This window comes from Drosophila obscura, unplaced genomic scaffold (genome assembly GCF_018151105.1).
Source record: "Drosophila obscura isolate BZ-5 IFL unplaced genomic scaffold, ASM1815110v1 contig_96, whole genome shotgun sequence".
NCBI classification, from domain to species: domain Eukaryota; kingdom Metazoa; phylum Arthropoda; class Insecta; order Diptera; family Drosophilidae; genus Drosophila; species Drosophila obscura.
The window spans coordinates 1943945-1965245 of record NW_024542890.1 but is presented as its reverse complement, the minus strand read 5'-3'; the positions used below and the strand labels follow the sequence as shown (position 1 = coordinate 1965245).

At 47.9% G+C, this 21301-nt stretch overlaps 1 protein-coding gene and 1 long non-coding RNA gene across 3 annotated transcripts; both read right to left on the bottom strand.

Annotated features, from left to right (window-relative positions):
- Positions 1-254: 254 nt before the first annotated feature.
- LOC111077310 lies at positions 255-11119 on the bottom strand. The gene is made up of 4 exons (XM_022371528.2): positions 8062-11119; positions 7888-7975; positions 5469-5553; positions 255-2739 (listed from the first exon to the last, which is right to left on the bottom strand). Exons 1-4 carry the CDS (start codon positions 10847-10849, stop codon positions 1381-1383), a joined length of 4320 nt encoding a protein of 1439 aa, XP_022227220.2. The 5' UTR covers positions 10850-11119; the 3' UTR covers positions 255-1380.
- Positions 11120-11175: 56 nt separating this feature from the next.
- Positions 11176-14647, bottom strand: LOC121405446. Of its 2 annotated transcripts, none has more exons than XR_005968564.1 (3): positions 14630-14647; positions 13891-14100; positions 11176-11645 (listed from the first exon to the last, which is right to left on the bottom strand). It is a non-coding gene; the product is annotated as an uncharacterized LOC121405446 (long non-coding RNA). The 2 variants fall into 2 exon arrangements; XR_005968563.1 differs by lacking the exon at positions 14630-14647 and adding an exon at positions 14462-14601.
- Positions 14648-21301: the final 6654 nt, after the last annotated feature.

Here is a 21301-nt window from a genome sequence, read left to right as displayed (position 1 = left end):
GTCTCTCATTGTAAATTGTGTCTATCAAGTGAATTGGGATGGGCAAGGGGAGACGGGAAACGGGAAACGGGAAACGGGAAAAATAGACATATCGGATAGCCATAGTCGCGATATACGACTATTCTACAGTGCTCTGTGCCCAGTCCAATTAATGAATGCAGCTAAGCCCAAGGATACTGCAGGGATACTCCCGAAAAATTAAGGAACTCTGAAATATTCGTGAATTTATATTGAAAATTTGCCTAACATTGGGAGCCCCATTGAAACCAATTCATTGTAAGAGCTACAGCTCAGACTACGACTCGTAAGTTACCTAGCCAATTTTCAAACTCCAAGTTCTTACCACTCTGAGCTTACGTTTTGATCGTTCCGAATATTACACGAACATTTAGAGTGAACAAATTAAATTCCAGCAAAACTAATTGCACTATGCACTATGGTAACCTCTGACAGAACTGAGCTCTTTTTGAGTTGTTGTCCGGACACAGAGCACCCTTTAAAGTCTGGCAATGCAATACATGTACTAATAACTCCGCTACAATTGTGTTTCATTCATTAGCATTTGGCATTTCTGTGTGTAAATGATTAAAACTAATTAATTATGCATTATTACACACGAGTGTGTATGTGTGTCATTATTCTGCTTCGTTTCGAATGGTTTTGTTTCGCCAATGTTTATTTGACCTTATCGGTTTCCATTTATATCTGCCAGTTTTCATTACAACATTTTTCCCCCACTCTTAATCGTTTGCTTACTTCATAGATCGTATGGATATTTCTGTTTAATATTCTATTTTTGTTTTGGTTTTCGATTTCATTTTAGTTGCTATGGTAAGGATAGACATTTAAATACGCGCTAGCCGTTCACCTCCCCGCAAAAGTTGTGAAGAGTGGGCATGGAGGTGGTTTTTTTTTGGGGTTCGCGTGGGGTGGGGGGGAGGGACCAGTGTTTGGGTCAGCCGCAAATAGACAATCAATTAAATATGATTTATTTATGCGAGTATTAATCGCGTGTAATTGTTATTCGTAATATTTGAAAATCAACAAACTGTAAATTGGAAATATCCCTTATTTCATTAGTTTTTAGTTTTGTGTTTTTTTGTTTTTCATCTTCTGTGTTTTTGCTTGTATATTTTTATTAATTTAAATCGTTCACCTTGCCCGTTCGGGGTTCGGTTTGTTCTTTGCCACAGTTTGGGATATTATCTCTTAAGTATTTCTAGTCTTCCTTACACCCTAGAGGGAACTATTCGCGGTCTGGGGAGATCTCTAGGAGGTCCGATGCAAAAAAAAAAAAAAACCCTCTTCCTCTGTTGCCGTTCCTGCTGCTCTCTAACAGCTGGGATCGTCTGTTATATCTTTGCTCTTACCTGGCATTTCTTAACTGCCGTTTACATCGACCACAGCCAGGGCATGGAGGCCATTGGGGAGGCCGTTGGAGCCATAGATTCCGCCTGTGGTCGGCGACTGTGGCGACGGTGGTGAAGCGGGCGGCGTCAGGGTGGCCGGCTCCTCTGCACCACTGTTGACGGCGGACACCTTACTCATTCCGTTCCCATTTCCATTGCTGATGATAGCCTGCGACTTCAGTACAGTCCCATCTTTCTCCTTCTCAGCTTCCTTCTCTGGCTTTCCATTGGTGGAGTCGCCGTCGGCGTCGGCGTCGGCCTCGGCTTCGGCTAGCGGTGGTGGTGGGGGTGGGGGCAGAGAGTCCAATTGATTCGACTCGATGAGCGAGAAATCGTTCAGCTCTTTGATCTCCTCTGTGGATGGTGGGGCCGGCAGACTCATGAGACTGTCGTAATTATTTTCGGGCTCGGGCTCCGGCTCGGGTTCGGGCTCCATTTCAGCTACGGTTTGCGGTTCCTGTTCCGGTTCCAGTTCCTGTTCCGGCTTGGCTTCTATCTTCAGCTCAAGCTGGACTGTATCCGACTGTGTCTCCGGCACTGGATCAGGCTTGCCCTGCATCTCCTGTTCAGGAATCGGCTTTATCTCCGCATCCGACTTATGCTCTGTGGCCAGCTCCGGGTCTGTCTTCTGCTGTGGATCTGTCATCTGCTCGTTCTGTTCCTCACCGTCGATCTTTGACTCGGGTTTTTGGGTGTCCAAAGCTGCAGTCCGGTCCTTTTGCTCCCCCTTCTGCGCCCCTTCTGGCTCTGCCTCTGCCCTCTCTGCGTCTTGGTCATCGTCATCCTCGACAGGCTCCTTGGGCCTGATTGATGCTAAAATTGGCTGGGCTGTGGGGGAACTGGTGGCATATCCAGGTTGCTCGATGACGTATAGCTCCTGGTTGCCGTAGGAGTAGCGCTTGTTGGAATCGGTCGATGAGGTGGAGCTGAGATCCGACTGGGAGAGTCCAGTTTGGGCGAGATCAGCGGTAGCCTCCTCCTGCGGTGTCCTGGCAGCATCCTCCAGCATTTGCTCCTCCGCCTCCTCGATGAGATGGAGAACTGCACCCGTGGGATTGGCCTGCGGCAAGATGGGATTGGTGAAATCGCTGGGTGGGGCATGGATCTGGACCTGCTCGTGGCTGGGCGGAAGCGTCTGCTCGTCCAGCAATTGCAGACCGTTGGCCTGCTGAAGCTGAAGCTTGGTGTCGAAGGGCAGATCGGTTGTCTCGAGGGCGGCGCCGGGGATGTCAGCCGCCTGCTTGGAGTCGATGCCGCGCGCCACTTCCACAACGAAAACCCCATCCTTGTCCGTGTGCATCTTTGTCTCGCGCGCGTTTCTCGAGATGTCCTGCGAACGATAGTGAGGATTGAATGGCTGGTGAAATGGTTGATGGTGGGATGGATGGCAAGCAACCAAAAGCAATTGCATCAACAACATGCAGTCAGCTACGACAACAGCAAGGAAGAGATAGAGTAGGGGTGGAGAGGAGAGGAGGGAGACAGACACTGGACTGGGTGATGGCAGAGGAGGTGACAGAGCAGACAAATCGGGTGGCTGCCATGCGGAAAGTGTCGAAAATTGCATTTGCATATGCTTGTGACATGCTCACAGACGCCTTGGCCACCCACTCAAGGATGCTCATAGTACAATAATGCCATAACACCAATACACACACAACACACACAGCTAGATGGATATTTTTGGGTTGCTGTTGCTGGATTTTGGGACCTCCGGGTGACAAATGGACGACACTTGGCTGTTGCTTCGTTGCTGAATCAAAGCTGTCTGGCATATGAAGGCCCGCAGGTCCCCACTATGAGCTGATAGACACTCCCAGGCCCACGCCAGGACAAACAAGTTTCGTTGAAAGGGGTAGGGGGGGGATCAGATTGGAATAAAGAGTACAAGAACACCAAATGTTTAGAAATATATATGAGGGGTGATCAATTTAAGATGGCTCAAGGAGCTGACAGGAGGATACGAGAACAGCAAATACTCAAGTTTAAATGAGAGAAATATACAAATGGAAAAGAAGGCGAGGAGTGGAGAGGAGAGGAGAGGAGAGAGTGACACACAGATGTTAAAGTAGTCTGAAGGTCAGGGTTTAGGCATGAACCTAAATGGAGAGATGAACAGGGAAATGGAAATGGAACAGACAGAGAGAGAGAGAGGAATAGGAATAGAAGTGTGGGAGAGCCACTTATAGTATAGGTAGAACACGTAAGGAAGAGCAGGCAGGAATCAACACACACAGCAAACAAAGTACATCAATGAAGAACGCGAGAACGAACGCGAGAGAGCGAGACCACCAGAGTGCATGTGGGAAAAGAGACAGCAACACTTAGACAGGAGAACACGCAACTAACAAACAACAACAAAATGCAGACAACACACACGCAAGCGCACAACACACAGACAGACAGACAGAGAGAGAAAGAGAAATCTATACATGTGTAGGAAGAGAGCGTTGCTAGCTAATGGCGCTATCGGAACTGGAGCCTCGTGAATGATTGCAAAGGGATCTGCAGTGATAACTATTAATGCCCCTTAACCGAATCAGGTGTATTCCAATGTTTTATTTCTGCCAGAACAATTCACTCCGCAAATAAGTCCAAGCAAACCGAAGTCTAATGGAAGTCCCATTCAGAGTTAAGTGCATTACATCTGTATGAAGTTAACTAAGTAGTTCCCATTCACATAACGCACTTTACTATGCATGAATTCCCGTTCACTCCAGTCCACACAAGACACCATAAACTAGACACCCAGCTCTCCCCCACAGCTGTGTGCTGCCTGTCTTTGGGAAAAGCACACTCAGAGACGACAACAACTACATACAATATAGGATAGACTGTGCGAAAGAGAGACGGCACGCGGCACGCGGGATAGCTGATCGGCTGATCAGCTGATCAGCTGCTAACGAACTGACTTACGTGTCGCTCTTCAGTGACAACAATGAGATGATTATGTTTGAGCGTCATCTTGGTGACGGAGCCACTGGGTGCGATGACATCACTCCAGTCACCACTGCCCTCATCGCTGCCAGTGCCAGTGCCAGTCCCCCAGATGTCGGGCATCTCGAATTGAAACTCGAGATGCTCTAGACCCGAGCCCAGACGATGGCCCACACTGGACTTCTCACTGGTCGATGGCCTGGGATACGAACAGGAGGACGTGGTGGCGGTGTTCGACACGGATGCGAAGGCGGATGCGGAGCCAGACGATGCTGTAGAGGTGGCCGAGAGAGTTGACTGCAAGAGGCAGATGGAAAGGCAGGCTCTCAGTACGGTGGGTAGCAAAGGCAAAGGTGTATTACCTATACAACCTACATGTGTCGATACATCTGGGGATAGCATTATAATCTAAGAATATTTAATACAAAAAAAGATTTTGCCTAATATTGAACCCAATTGAAACCTTCAAACAGATACGTTCGATATTCGTGGCGTTGTTTTCCGTACCCATACATCTACGACATAGACACATAATATCTTTATATTTTTCACCATTTTACACACATATGTATGTACATCTGTATAGACCAAAGTGAAATCCAATACACACTCTTAACCTTCTCCTTCACAAATAAAAAACATATACGTTGTATATACTCGCTTGCTTCCACACACACATAAGAGAATACTCCAAAGGAAACTCTCCAGCTCATAGGCAGCCACCCACGCAAGCATTAAGTGAAGCAATTTTATTTAATTTCCCCCCAAAAAACATCCAGTTTCGGGTTCAGTTTCAGCATTGAAAGCCCATCTTTAACTGCAGTAAAAGTTTAAATTTGTTCTGGCCTCCGCTTCGGTTACCAGCGGAAATTTCTGCCCTTGTTTCATTTTGTTGAAAGCTCTGGAAAAGTGCAAGACTGGGACTGTGGATGGGACTGGGACTGGGTGAGGGACAGGGACTGTGGCTGTGGCTGTGGCTGTGGCAGTGCATCCGTGGCAGCTTGGGACGGGACTAAGTTTAGGGCACTCGCTGATGGCATTTGCGTTTAAATTTTACAATTTTCATCTACCGAAAGAGACAGCTCACAGCTAATTCGACTTTGCTCTCGATGAACGACTTACCTCATTTTTGGAGTCCGTGCCCTGTTCGCTGTCATCGTTACGGGCGCCGCACAGTCCCTTTCTAGCGTTTTTGTTCAGCATATAACTGCAAAGAGGAGAGAGCGAGAGACAGTCAGTGTGTGGGTGAGTGAGAGGGATGGAATGAGTGGGGATGCTGAGGTGGTGGCGGTTGCGTGTGCCCGGGTTGAGGTGCGAAAGCTGTTAAGCACCGCCCGCTGCCGTTCAGCCAGACTTTCTAAAATCCAATGCATTTCTAATGATGCCGCGACTCAAATTAACATTTTGTTGCCTACTTTGTGGCGCCCGCCTACAATTGCCCAATCAGTATACTCCATACATACACACGTACATACACATGTATGTATACCCCCACTACACAAAGGAGGATGGACTCTACAAAGTGGAGAATAATATTTGTACATAAAATAAGTATTCTCTCCCTCTCAGCAGCGTTGGATCGTGGCTGACTAGGTCTGGCTATGGGTTCAACAGAGTCGCCCCTCTTTGATTTCCCCTTTCTCTTGCATGCAGTTCTTATTATATTCTTCGCTTAAATAATACAAATTTTCGCCAGACTTTTTCATTCGCGTAGAGCAGCCGCGCCATTGTCGTTGCCCTGACTGCCGCGCAGTGCTATTGCCACTCAACGAACTTCAAGTTGCCACACGCACAACTAATTTCTCGTCTCGAGAGTTTATTGTGCAATTTCCTACCGCACACACGCAGTGTCCTGCCCGCCGTGTCCTGCCCAACAAGAAAGAAATAAGGGAAATAAATTGTGTATTTCCTTTTTATTGAGGCTCTGGCTTTTCGTCGCTGGTAGCATTTTTTGGGGGGAATGGGCGTGCTGTAAGGTCATTGACGGTTGGGTGGCGTGGCGTGGCTTGGCGGATAACAAACTGGCAACGTTTGCGGCTACCATTTGCCGTTTTATGCGTTTCTCCTGCGGCTTCAAGGAATGGGAATGAGGAGAAGGACCTGGAAGCTGGAAGCTAAAGCTGAAGCACCTCTCTCAAACAGCCTGCCTTGTTAGCTTCTGTCTGCTACATCATCTGTAGATGTGGCTGTGGATGTAGATGTGTCTGCTCCAAGAGTGTGTTTTGTGTGCGTGTGGCGACTTCCGCTTCCGGCCTCGCCGATTCCGCCGCGTTGATTTGTTGCTCCTTCATTTTTGGGGCTGCGCTCTCTAATCCTAAACTCCCACAGCTACTCCCATTGAGTACCCATCATGCTCACATGCACATATGTATTCTCCATCCACATCCACATCCACAGAAGTAGCTTCCCTCGAAGCAATTCGCATTTAGGTGGTGTGCTTAAGATTTATATCTGTTTGTGTGTGTGGATGCTGAAGGCCACCATGATGGAGGATGTGCGTTCCTGGCATTGCGTCAGTCACTCTCCCCCTCAGCCCCTCAGCCACTCAGCCACTCCAGTAGGGCCATCCACCGTAGCGTCCCCCGTCGCCGTCACAGATTTGTCAATGTTTTGTTGTTGCTGCTGCTGCTCGCCTTCTGCTGTCTGTCGCTGGCAATGCGAGAAATAAAATGCCACGGGTGAAGCTGATAAATGCGATTTGCCACGCCTTAGCTGCAGCATACGCAGGCATAGGGGTGGCTTGTGTGGTTGGGCGGTTACCGTGAGGGTTAGGACTGGGGTCAGGTGGCGGCAAATTGCTTTAAATTGAGTGCATTCTCCTGGCCCTCACAAGTAGGCAACAAATTCGAGCAAAAACTGTGTCGGAATCCTTTCAACCGAACAGGAAATAAGACGGATGGTTGAGGGTTGAGGAATTTCCCAAGGCTAAGACCCACCCACACCCGTCTAAGCTGGCTCCCCATGCTGCTCGCATTTGATGCTGGATTTGGCTGAGCTTCTCCCCTCCCGGCTCTCGGGCACTTTGATGGCAATGCCTTGCAATTATTTTTGATTTGTGGACGACAACGCTGTCTAAGCTGATTAGGCGCCGCACGAAGTGTAACCAATTAGCCCCACCCCCCCCCCCCCGCCAGCCCTGAAGAGCACAAGTGTCGAGTACAATCGGCGGCAGGAATTGAATTTGAAATCCCCAAATTATCATTTTTAATTGCTTCCAAATAGTAAATCAAATTAAGAAACAAAATAAAATTAAATCATAATTTATGACACTGCAATCACGTTCATTTCAATTAGCATAAATCCGATTGCATTCGAATTTACACTTTAATTAGTAAAAGCCATACAAAAATAATAAGTACAGTCGCGTTTTTGGCCTCGAATGGAATACTGGAATAACTATCCGCAGCCCAGTTTCTGCTCAAGAGATTCCTCAGGAGGCAAGATCATTAGGTCTCTGTGGTAGTTCCTTCAGACCACCACCACTACCACTATTAATTAATTCGACAGCACTTAATGGCCAACTATAGTCCCGAATGCTTACCGAATGGCACAGTACATGGAGATCAGCAGGGCCGAGGGTAGAATGACAATGATGAGACCCATGGAGACGGCGAAAAGATTCAGGTAGCCTGCAATTGGAAAATAATACAAAAATAAACAAATGCAAATGCAAATGCAAATAAGAATCCCCTCCACTATCCTTAGAGGTACTCACCATCAAAGTCGTCCAGAGGGCTCTCGGACAGGGCTGTGGCATTGCTTATTGCGTGCCCACTGCCAGCACTGCTGGAGAGGAGAGGGGCCATGGCCGAGACGGATCCTGAGCCAGACTCTCCCCCAACCGAACCGTTATCGCTGTGCTGCAGCAGAGTGGCGTTTCCAAGCTCCGCCATGGGCAGTTGCTCGCGGTGCAGGTGACTGGCGCCCGAGTGGCGGGGCAGATGATCCTGTCCGGCGTCACCCGGCGCGTCGCTATCCTGCAACTGGCGATGCGCAGGGCTGTCGAAGGGATAGGAGCCCTCAACGCCATCGAAGCCGCCGCCTGCCCCGTCATCGATGAGATCTCCTCCATACTGGATGGAGCTCTCGATCACATCCGGATCACTGTCGACGCCCATGCCTATGCCGATGCTGTTGCTTTGAATGTCGTTCTCGTAGATGCCCATCCCACCCAGCTCTCCGGGCATATAGTCGATCTCCTTCAGTTCGATCTGTGGCGGCAGCTCCCCGATCACGGGCACTCCAATGGCCAGATCAGGCAGCACGGCCGGCTGAATGATGATGTCCGACTGGGGTGAGCTGCCGCTGCCGCTGCCACTGCCTCCGCCCAAGGGTGGTGCCTGGGTGGTGCTTGCACTCGGAGGCTGCTGCTCCACTTCGATGACCGACTCCCCCACATAGGTGACATCCAGGGGTGGTGCTCCGTCGCCGCTGCTCGGACCCGTACTGCGGAAGATCTTCAAAGCATCGGCGCTATTGTGCAGCGGCGATAGAATAATGTCCTCCTCGTATCGAGGTGTTGCTAGCGCGGATCTTTGCTGTTGCTGTTGCTGCTGCTGCTGCTGCTCCATCACGTAGCTGGCAGGGAAGAACTGGTTCTCCAGCTGGAACTTGCGCTGCTGCTGGACCTGATCGCTTGCAGGACTGCCCGTGGGCAGGGATTCGCCCACCTTCACCTCCGTGTTGGAGATGTAGAAGATCGTGTCAGAGTCCCGATCGATGCTGGGCTTCCGTGGGGGCGGTGGTGGCGGCGGTGGCGGTATTCGTGGCATACCCTCGCCCTCTTTGAGGTCCGCCATAAAGAGCTCATCCGCATCCTGGAGCTGGGGCGGCCGCACCGGCGGCGGGGCATTGGCCACATTGTCCGAACGGAAGGTGAATATCGGGTTGATGTGCTCGCCACTCGACGAGCTCTCTGTGCTGCTGTTGTCCCCATTGGCGCTGTCGATGATCTCCACCACGAGAATCTCGTCGCTGTGCTTGCTCGGCTTCAGCTGCGGCTGCGGCTGGCGGTAGGAGAACTCCAGATCCTCGCTCTCGCTGCCAAAGGCCTCCGACACGTTGATGTGGATCTCAATGGCCGCCGGCTCGGGCTTGCCCAGGGGCGAGCCACCCGAGGCGGGCTGGGTCGAGACATCGGCCCGATCGATCACATACTGGGTGAACCGCTCCTGTGGCGGCCCCACTGGCGGTCGGGGTGGTCGAGGCGGCCCGGTGGTGTCCGCGCCCGACTCCACTTGCGGCGGATAGTAGCCCTCGTTGTCGCGGAAGTTCGTGGATGCCACAATGGAGTCCACTGTGGAGTCGTACACCTCTATTTGTATGTCCGAGATCTTGGACTCGGTGCGCGGGGGCGCCGGCCCGGAGAGCTCCACCAGGCCACTGCTCATGGGCAGACGAGTTGTGCTGGTCTGCGTCTCAGGTACCTGGAAAACCGTGGTAGACAGAACCGAAATCGATGACAGGGAGGCTGGATCGGGTGTGGGTGTGGCTGTGGTGGTGCTGGTGCTGGTGCTACTTGGCTCTGTCTTCTGCTCGAGCAGTGACGTCGGCGCCAGGATCTCAACAATACGTCCGTTGCGCAGCTGCGACTCGATCGAGGCCACGTGCAGGTGGTTGGCTGGCTGCGGCTTCTTCAGCGGGTGCACCACAGCAAACGTTTTCTCGCCCATGAAAATCGGACCCAAGTACCCATTGTGCACGGGCAGCAGGGCTGGCGGCCCAGTTCCACTCAAACTGAAGCTGGAAGTGGGGCTGGGAGTTGCTGGTTGCTTGGTGATGCCAGGGGTGGTGCTCGCACTGCTGCTGCTGCTGCTGGTTGGGATTGGGATCCTTTCCATTTCTGATTCAATTGCGGTTGTCGCCGTTGTCGTTGTTGTTGTTGGGGTGGTTCTGGTGGTGCTGCTCGGTCTGGTATTGGACTCCACGGTGGGTGAAGTGGTGACTGGTGTGGGGAAATGCTGCTGCTGCAGCTGCTTCTTTCTGGTCAGCTTGAGGCCGTCGTGTCCGCTGTTCATGGGCGGCGCTTCTGTGTGCTCCAAGTCCATCAGCTGCAGCACCGCCGGTGGCTGTACCAGGTGATCATCGCTCTCAGCTCTTGTTGGTGGTGCTCTTTCAGTTGTTGCATTGCCTGTAAGTGGGGTCTTGGTGGTGCTGGTGGTGCTGGTGGTGCCAGTATCGCTTGTAAAAATGGCTGGTGGTTTGGTGGTTGCTTTTGGCACTTTGTTCTCCAACTCTGGTCTTCTGGTAACCTCTGGCAGCTCGGTGATGCTGCTGCTGCTGCCGCCTGCTTTCGGTGCTGCGTTGGTGGTGGGTGGCTTCACAATCAGGGCGGGCCCTGAGCCCTGCAGGCCGTGGCTAGCGGACTGAGGCTGCACCACCACCACTACCTCCGCTGTGGGCGCTGCTCTGCTGCTGAGGGCGGTCGTGGCCAGCAGGAGGAGCACCCACAAGGTGCTTCCCTGGCTGCCACGCCCTCTGCTGGCGCCCAGCGCAGTTGACATGCTGCTGCGGTTGCCGCGGCGAATGGGTGGCTCTGCTGTGGCTGCTGTTGGCGTCTCCTGATTGCGTTTTCGGGAGGCTATATCTGTACTGCTTATCCTGCTGCTTCTGCTGCTGCTGCTTCTTCTTCTTGTCTTGTTTTGTTATGTAAATTTAGTTTTTGAGTTTGCTTCGCTGGCGAAAATCTGTTGGCTGTTTTTGCCTTTGGCACTTAATTTTCCCTTTTGCTCTGCTTGCTGTAGCTACTGTTGTTGCTCTTGTTGCTGTTGTTGTTGCTGTTGTTGGCACTTGGCATTGTGTTGTGGCTCTTGAGGCTGACTGGCATCAACATCATCATCATCATCATCTTCAGCATCTTCTCTGCCATCAGTGAGCGTGCGCGTGCCCCTCCCGCAAGCGTCGCTGCAGCTGTTGCTGGTTTCGCTCAATTGCTCTGTCGCCGCTGCAGCGTCGCGGCTCTGTCGGTGCTGCTACTGCCTCTGCTGCCCTGGGGCCAGCGCCAGCCTCGTTGTCTTTTTTGGCTTACAAGTGTGTTGTTAAGAAAGGGAGAAACCTTCCTTCCTTTCTTTCTTTCTTTCCTTTCTCGCTCTTGGCACTTAATGGGAGGCGAATGGCGACGGTGATGCTGGCACTGCTTGCACGGCTTGCACGGCTCTGCACTGCTTTCACTGCTTGCACTGCTTTCAGTCTGTGATGCTTGTGTCCCTTGTTTGCTGGATCTGATCTGCTTCAAGCTTGGCTTCTTGGGCTTTACCTCTCGCTGTATCTCCCTCAGCTTCTGCCGGAGATTCGCCCTACCTAGAGTGAGAAACCACATTTTAAAACCACGTAATATTGCATGCTCCAGACCAAGAAACAAACGAAATCATACGAAAACCCACAAGGACTATGAAGCTTCGAAGTCCGAAGACCTACATAAAACTAATTCGTTTATTAGCTATGTACATACAGAAATGCATACATATTTATGTACAAACATACATGTACATATGTACATATATGTATATAGTAGCAGTTCGATTGTGGTCTGCACATCAAAAACCAACTGAGAGACTATTTGGCTCAAAGACAGGCAGACGGACATGGCTCTTTTCTCATAGTATCATCCTAGTCATACATACATATGCATGTACATACCTACATTTATATTATATGTATATAGATCTTAGCACTTATCGGCACACTTTTCCGTCATGTTTTGTTCCGTTTTAACCTCACAAACGCAATGCAACGCAAATATTTAAATGTCTGTGGGGTTTGAACACACTAAAATCACTTCAAAGAGAATCAAATGGGTCAAAATAGGAAAAGAGTCGGAAGTAGTCCTTCTTTGCATTGCAAATATCTGGAGCAAAAAATAAAAATTGTAACTTTTTGTTGCAGCGCTGCTTAACGTGTAATTTAATAGGACGAAACGAATGGGTAAATAAAGGGGAAAAGAAAACAACAGAAGAATGAAAAATAAATCATAAGAAATGGAAGATTGAAGGAATGCAAAGGAAGCAAAGCAAACAAAAATAATGAGGAGAAGAAACAGTCAAGAAAAGGTAATTTCTTGGGAAGTTTTTAGCTTGTCTCCCACAACAAGAAACCTGAGTGTCCGGCCAAAATAACTGAAGGCGAAAAGCCAAACAAATACTGCCGTACATATGTATGCATTTCCCTCTTGCAGGACAATGATTAAGCCTTTCAATTGTGGGACGTGCTCCATTTATTCCCTTTTTCAGAGACAAAAACAATTTAAACCTTGCAAAAATATTGAAAAATCGTTGAGAATATTCAGGATTTAACTGGCAGAGTTTATTTTCGGTCGTGTACATAAATACATGCATGCATGTGTATGTATGTATTGCCCTGCCCAAGAAACTTTCATTGTACAAATATTTCCCTGGACGCAGCTGGGATGAAGGCCGACCATCCTCCCGGGACTCCTCCCAACCATCCAGCCATTAATTCAGTGATATGTTGGAAAGTGTCGCACTCTTAAGGCTGCTGGCCAGTCAGACACATGGATCCTTTTGGTCTTTCTCAGATCTGCCCCGTCCCACTTCCTTGGCCCAGAGAAGTATGCAACGTTAATGGAAAGCGGGGAGGGCGAAGCATTCCCCTGCTGGACAGCCAGCTCGTCATCCTTTGAACCATTTTTAGGTTGCGGCTGGGCCATGCAAATTAAATATAAAGCCTACAAAATGATTCGATTTCACAGCCCCGAACCTGACCCTAAAAACCCCAAGCCAAGGAAAAGGTTCGCCAAAGGAAAAATGGGAAAAACCGCAAGCAGGCGCAGGCACGGACGCAGGCACAAAGGCTTTCCATTCTCTCATCATCACGGTCATCGTCGACATCAACGGCCACAGAACAACTTGCCTATCACTCACTCTGCCCAAGACCCGACCCCCACCGCTCAATCCGCCTCCATTCCCAGTCCCCTTCCACTGAGCCAACTATTGGAAACCGAACATCAAAGGGTGCGGGTGAGAGGATGCAGTAAAATATAAAAAAATGGCAAAAAAGGCCAAACAATAATAAAGATTATGATAATATGGAGCATAATGATACGATGGTAAGAAGGGTGAGGTGTAATCGCATGTGTACGTACATATGTATCTATGTGCATAGATGTATCCCTAAACCATGTATCTCTCTGCTATAGGATTTGTATAGCACCGCGAAATCATTAGAAACGGATAACTCTGATGTCCCGACACTCTGTCGTTGAGTCCTGAAACTACTTTTGTCTGTCCCTGCACGATTTCACGGCATAAATGAATCTTAATATCAGCATTACATAAGTTTAAAGATTCCGAAAACATGACGGAATCTTGTTGCCCGCATATACATATGTACATATTTACAGAAGGACAGATACTAAAACAGCAACTGTTCAGGCATGAGAGCTGCAATCATATTTCCCGGCTGGATAAAAGGTCTCAGCACATCTTACATTAATCTCTTGTTAATAAGTCTGTTTAATATATCCCCTCTTAATGCTAAAACATATGTAGTATAGCTAGAAATTATATACTGTGTGTGTTCTACTTACCGCCGGCGAATTCGCTGGCTGATTCCGCTTGCCCCGCAAGGTAATCCAAGGGTCCTTGCAGAGCTCAAGGGCCCGCTCACCTTCCCCTTTTGTCACCTTCGCACGGGCTTTACTTGTATTATGCCAATTCTTATTTATCTTGATGGATTCCTTTTCCGCTCGCACAAAATATTGTCTTTGATTGTTTCTCACACGCCACACTGCAAAAAACTGGGCAAAAAAAACAATCAGCGACACCACGAACAAAAAAAAACTAAAACCGAACCGAACCCAAATCGCGAACACGGACACGGACACAGAGCATAACGGTGATTGTTGTGATGCGGCAACAATAACAGGAGCAACGGCCACAAGGAGAGGAGTGGCGAGGGGGAGCGAGAGTCGCCCCAAGTCGTGGCAAGGCAAACCCACGCTGCGAGGGCGACAAAAGTCGCACAAGAAACGCGCCAAATTTAAGCAAATTAATCCTCAGATGGGGTTGCTTGTTCTGCTATTGTCCTAGGCCTGCCTTGGCCCCCACCTCCGCGCTTGATGCGGGGAAAAGATGTGAGAGGGAAGGAGATTGACTGACCCACAACTCCTCTGCTATCCTTTATCACGCTGCCTCTTCGGGTGGCTCTTTTTGCTGCTGATGCTGCTATTGCTGCTGTTGCTGCCGCTGCTGCGTCCTTTAGCTCCGAAAACCGCACGAAAACTGCGCAAAAATCATGGCATGCTTTGGCCAAAAGGACTCACGAACCTCCCAACGAACATGACTCCACGAGCATTCAAAAATTGCGCGCTCTTTTCCTGAACAAAAATTTGTATGGCATGCCACACACATAAGCGGGAATGTTGCGCATGTTGCGCTTGCAAGCCATCGGCAGGGTGTGTTCGGACAACAAGGTGGGGGGTAGCAGCCGTCACAAAATGTACCATGAATGTCGACGAACAAATATTAACAAAATAAATGAAATATTGGTTCAAAATCACGATATGTTGAATAAAGGTTCAATTTAATTGTTGTTGATTTTGTATACTTTTCTTTAATATATATGAAATACAATATATATATATATATAAAATCTGAAAAATATACAAAACAATTTTTTTGTTATTCGTACCCTCAAAATCGATCAGAATAAAGTCAGAAAAAACAAACGAAAATTGAGATCTGACCATAGTCCAACTCGAATGTTGCTGCCATGTTGCGCATCACTGCCTCGATGGATTATTGCGCAGCATGCTGAAAGCAACATTTTGGGTGGAACCACGCCCCCCGCACCAACAATATAACACCGACCGAGAGAGAGAAAGTAGCAAAAGCCGAGAGAGCAGAGCCGACGACGAGTGCAAAGAGAGGGCAGTGCTCAGATATTAGCAACATGCGTGCAGTGCAGCCATTTCGGCCATTTTAACTAATTTAAGGCTTTATTTAGCATTTTTAAGAGTGGAACTAAACCTTGTTTAACCTTTGAATTTATACTGCATCTTTTCTCGATTTAATAGCGGCATACAAAATGTCGGATCTAGTTTTTTGTGCCATTTGTGATGAGAACATTGTTCATTTGCAAAATAATTTTGTTCCGAGGCCGAAAATAATTTATAAGTATTTTATTTATTTATAAATATTTATAAATCAAAGGAGGATGTTGAATATGAATATATTTCCAATATAAAAACCAGCTATTTCATTTTTGGGTTGTATTTAATGTTAGACTAAGTTGTTGCTTATTTAATATCGCCTTTAGTCATTTGTTTCATACTTTTCTTGCGAATCTAGCTTGTATTGACACTCTAATTCCGGCAGCACTATACGCGTGTTGCATTTGAACGCATGGTATAACTATATTGGGTAGGGACATCTCAGCGAACTCCCTGCTTGTGTGCGTCATATTGGATATTAAGTCATATTTTTGGATGTTTTTTTACCTGGAATATAACGTGATTCCATCCATTCCATATTGTTTTTTTTTTATTTACTTATAGTTTCATTTATCATTACGATATTGAAAGATTTCTTTTATATTAAAACATTTTTATTGCTCTCGAAAATTACGAACTTACCTATTTATGTTTCTAGCTCAAAACTGTCACACTAAATTTTAAATCGGAAAAATAAAAATATAAATTAGAATACCTAATTGTTCCGCTCGATGAGTTGGTTGTACCTTATGAACCATTTTACTATGGGCTGGCTGTCTGGTACAGTGCTGCTCAACGCTGAAGTGGAGACTCGTGTGGATACCTTTCTTCGCGGTTTGTGTCTTGGCTGAGCGCTGAAGCTTACGGTTTATTCCAGTCTCCAACAGAGCTTGCTAATTTTCCAAAACTTTACAAGAAGCTTTAGTACAGCTTTACGTGCGCCTATGTGTGTACGATGTGTTTAAGCGAAAGCTTAGCTTAGCCAAAGTTCTGCTGCGAATTATCTATGGCACATTGTTTGAACGTATCGCTATATCTCTATCTATATACATTTTTACATAGATAAATTGTACTCTTTACTGAAAAAATTTATTCATATCGTTTAAAATAATTAAATTTATAATTCGGTCTTCCATGTCATTTGATTTCGAGATGAAAAAACCAAACGAAAATTCGTACAAGCTTTTTTTTTAGTTTTTAATATTTCTAAATGTTCAGAGTTTCTGCTCACTCGGCGTACTGAAGCCCAGAGCCCATTGAGTTTGTTGGCTCTCGCAGATTTCTTCACGTGTTTGTTTTTTTACTATTGAAAGTTTTCATAGTATTTACATAAAATGTTGGAATTCATAAAATTCATGACTAGAAACTTGTTCTGCTACTTGCTATCCACCTAGTTGCCCCCCCACCCATTCCATATTTAAATAATGGGAAATTGAAAAAAGCTTAGAGCTTAGCTTATAACAAATTAAAATTGCTTAAAAGGCTACGCCTTGCTCATATGAAAACAGATTCCTGCAAGGCCAATCCAACCATCGAAACTACTGCCACAGCCCTAATATAAGAATTAAACACATTTTAAACTGGTGCTCGGCTCTTCAAAACATTCTACTTGCGATCCCTAGCTCCGATCTCCCTTTAGCCAGGCCAGCCGAAAGTTCCAGCAGCTATTCCTGTCCCCGATCCTGTAGCTAAAGTCGGCATAAGAAGAGCAATAAAAATATATCAAAGCTGTACAATTTCTGAAGCCCACTCTGACCTAAAAATTTCTTCTAATGAAACACAAAGAAATATTACGGTGAAAGCGCAAGGTACAAAACAAAGATAATCCCTACATTGAGTCTATTTCATTAATCGGGGGTATGTACATATGTCTGTAACAAGTATGAAACTTGAAGCTTCCTCTCTGCAGCCGTGACTGCCTTCCAAAGATGGAATTTTGTTGACAGCTCTGTTTTATTTATAGTGGATCTCCACTCGACTTTCTTTCAATTTTCCTCTCCCATGCAATTCTTTGCACTTTTTCTGCATTGGCAACCCAACTGTATCTGATTTTACCTAAAGCTAAAGTCTTTGTCTTAATTTCCATCATAATTTATCCCGTTGCTGTTCCCCCTCTTTCGCATTCCATTTGTTTCGAGCGTTCTGCCTGCCAAAAAATGTGTCTCACATTTATTTTGATCATGCAACACGCACGATAACTCCCATAAATAATTTGCCATTTGATTATGTAAAACTGGTGGTTCACCTGCACGGTTGACTGTCTCCTGCACGTCCTCCTGCTCCCAGTCGCCACACTCTCCGCGTCCGCGGCCGCCTCCGCCTTCAACAATCCAAGCCAAGCCAAGCCAACCCAAGCTCACTTATTTGTCTACGCTGTGGAATTCAAGGCAGGTCCCCTCCGGGCGACACTCCCAAATGTCTCCGTTTGATGCGTTGTTGGACATTGAACGTCCAAAGACGGCTGCCAGGCACCGTTTGGTTTTGGTTTTTTAGCTTTGGATTGGGCATCTGTCAATTCTGTGCCCCGGCTGGGTGTCTCTGTGACCATCTCTCCCTCTCTGTCCTCTGCAAGGCTCCAACTACATATACATATCTGTATCTGTATCTGTACCTATACCTATATCTGTATGGGTAAATATGTACGGGCGAGCGTATAGTCAGATGTCTGATGTTGCCTGCGGGGGACACTGACAGCAATTCGGCAAAGGAATTTGCCTTTTGACAAATTAACAATGCACAAAGTCCGCCAACGGACACCGTAGCGGGATAATATCGATAACGAAAACGGACAAAAATAAATGTCTTTAAACGTGCTCAGAAATGTGTACGTATATTCGGCACAAAAATGATGATGACAAAGCTTAGATAGACTCGAATTTCCATCCTCTTGCAGTTCTAACTAAGGATTAGCCAAATCATTTGATACCCTGCCACCATATCTCACAGAGCAGCCCAGAAGAGGGATGTATGTATGGATGTACCTGCAAGTGTATCTAAATCTTCATACTCAGAGGCGAGCCCGCAGTAAGTTTGTTTTTTGTTTTGACCCATTTGTAGTGGCAGCAATTTGGCAACAGCATTTGCATTTTGACAAGTTAACAATGCGCATACCTGTGGCACCGCCCACCCACACTCACAACAGCATCACCTGCGCCCACTTCCACTCTCCCTCGCACACTCTCCCTCGCACACTCACCCTCGCACACTCTCCCGCCCACTCGCACAAAGCCACAGAGACAGACACACTGGCATGGAGATAGAAAACTTAATTGAATCCCCCTTTGGCAGCCGCTGCCGCTGCTGCTGCCTGGCCATTGAACATATTTCAATTGCTGACCTCAAAGAGTTTCATTTGGCTCTTTGTGAGTTTATTGCTGGGCTGTTTGCTCAGCTCGGGCTCACCTCAGCTCCGTGCTGTGGGGCATTTTTTTTTTTTGGCGGAACGCTTTTTCTCTGACGGCGGCCGTTACACGTCCGAATCGGCTCGAGGCCGGCCGCATTTATCGAGCGTAATGAGCACGCAGATCAGCTCGGCTCGGCTCGGCTGGGGTCGGTCCGGGCCGGGCCGCTTAACACACAACTGCAAGGCGTTTCAATTGCCCCCCAAAACTCGATGTCGATGTTGAATTTTGAGTTGTGCTTCTGGCCCACGAACTGTCGGCGACAAAAAGGGGCCATAGTTATGTACTATGTACATATGTTGCAGGTGGAGCACATCCGAATGCCAAATATTGATAAAATATTTTTAAGCTCGGGTGCGGGTGTGGGTCTGCCTCATCTTGTTTGCATTTTGGGATTAATGCGGCATTAATCGATGCAGGCGCAGACTACTGACGATCTTATCGGCTCAGCCTGGCAATTTCTCATCGAATCTTAACGGATCGTCTCACTTGACGCGGATCGACACCAGCGTCAGCCTCGACATCAACAGGCTCTGACTCTGACTCCAGCTCTGACTCTGACTCTGGCTTTAAGCATGGTAATGTGTAATGAAATTCCCCCCTGGCAGCAAAAGCCTGCGCATGGCCATGACAAAACAGATACATCGGCGACGACATCTTGACAACTGGCGTCGATTTATATGCGCAGCTTTTCCATGATGTGTTTTCCATGCAACGCGACGCGACGCGACGCTATGCGACGCCAGTTTTCCATGCCAGGCAACGAACGAACGAACGAACGGCAACGTGCCGCGCATGCCGAGCCGAATCCGTTTGGCTAAATTTGCCAGTCGATTGCAACTGGCGATGCCAATTGAAACTGAAACGGTAAACATTGCCCGCAGTCCAGCCCCAGCACCAGCCCCAGCCCCAACTTATATTCAGCTTTCCCACTCCTCCAGTTGGAAGCCAAAGTCCAGCCATCGATCGATCAGCGGTGGCTTACACTTCACAGGTGACACGACTCCAGGACGGGTATTTGAGACCGCGACCGGGACTCTGGCTCGGATCGGATCGGGCTTGCAGAGAGCTGAAAAATAAAACAGTTACGATGCGTTTGAATACTCGTAGTTTGGGAGCCGCTAAGAGTTGCGATGGGTTGGGCTGCGTTCCCATCATGGTCAATTAGATATGTATTCTAGTTGGCATTGGTGATGTAGAGACAGTTCCCAACAGAGACAGGTTTTGATTGGGAGGCCATCAGAGAAGTAAACATCTTTGAGCATTATTTGGCTGGCTCTTCTTTCCGCTTCCTCTCGGCATACCAGCTGCAGGTTTGCTCTCCAAGCTCGCACCACCCATCACCCACCACCCGCCACCCAATATCGCTGCAGACAATCGGATCTCGTTTATCCCAAATCGCTGCCCGTCTTCATCTCAGATCTTATGCAACAGATGCTTATCGCCTGGCCCTCATCTGAATTGTAAACTATGCAAGTGTCTCCCCAGACCCTGCCCCAGCCCCAGCCACTGTTCGCGGCCTGCTCTTAGATTTTATGATGGTTTTATGTATGAGAAATATTTCGGTTCAGTTCGGGTTGGGTTTTTGGTTTTTGGGAATGATAACAAAACTTTCGCATTTTTGGGATGCAGGTTTATGTTAACTGATTCACATGGCTCGAAGATTGTCCGAGCAGCGCGGTGCGGTGCGGCGCGGGGCGTGGCCGATTGAATCATCAATGACTGCGAAAGCATTTCACTTTCGCTCTTCGGTTTCTCTTCCTCCCCCCTGATTCGCTTTCTTTTGAGTCATCCTCGGCACGGACTCCGCTCCAAGTCGCTTCTTTATGACTCCATTTATGTGGGTGACGATTGCAACATCATCGCGTCGGCTCGGCTCAGTTCGGCTCCGGCTCCGACCTGCTCCCATCGCTGAGACAAAGGCCCAGCTCTGTTTCGGCTTCAGTTTCAGTTTCGATTTGGGTTTGCTTTTGGGTTTCATCATCATCAGCGCCCTCTGTCCCCCAGTCCGCCTCAGCTCGTCCCTCCCCCCACAATTCCGAGTGACATCCATCACAACAATTAATGTGCATTATTGTGGAGAAAGAGGGAAAGAGAGCCAGGCCAGCTTATTTATTTGTTACAGTAGAAATTGTTAAGCAAATATTTTGCTTGTTGCCGAAATACTTGTACAACCGCCACACAAAGGGAAAAACAAACCTGTCGAGAAATTGAGAAAATTGTTTACGCAGTTGTTGCCTTTTTTTTTTTTTGGTTGTTTGGCTGTTTTCATTTTCATGATGAAGGGTCAGGGTGAGAGGGAGGGGAGCTGGCTGGGGCTGAAGCCATTCCAAGGCAAGGCATGAGTCAAATGAAAGCCCGAAACAAGGAAAGGCCGCAGGTCTTGGAGGTCGAAGATCGAGATACCCTTGCAGATCTCAGATCCCATTCTTCTGTGTACTTCCACTTCCACTTCCTGATTGGCGATGCCAACTGCTTATCCGAATCATAATACCCACAGAGAGGGCAAAAAACAAAACAAACTGAAACTTTCTTTCATCCGTTTCTCGATTCTGCCTCAGTCACGTTCCTTGGCCTGCCCCCTGAATCGCTGCGAGTTCGTTTGC

What these genes read in the sequence shown, in the direction of transcription:
- LOC111077310 (XM_022371528.2), bottom strand. Translation starts at nt 10,849, where the DNA reads ATGTCAACTGCGCTGGGCGCCAGCAGAGGGCGTGGCAGCCAGGGAAGC. An exon ending in CCCTCTGGACGACTTTGATG is followed by an intron (nt 7,976 to 8,061) that starts GTGAGTACCTCT and finishes TTCCAATTGCAG; the next exon opens with GCTACCTGAATCTTTTCGCC. An exon ending in TCCATGTACTGTGCCATTCG is followed by an intron (nt 5,554 to 7,887) that starts GTAAGCATTCGG and finishes TCCTCTTTGCAG; the next exon opens with TTATATGCTGAACAAAAACG.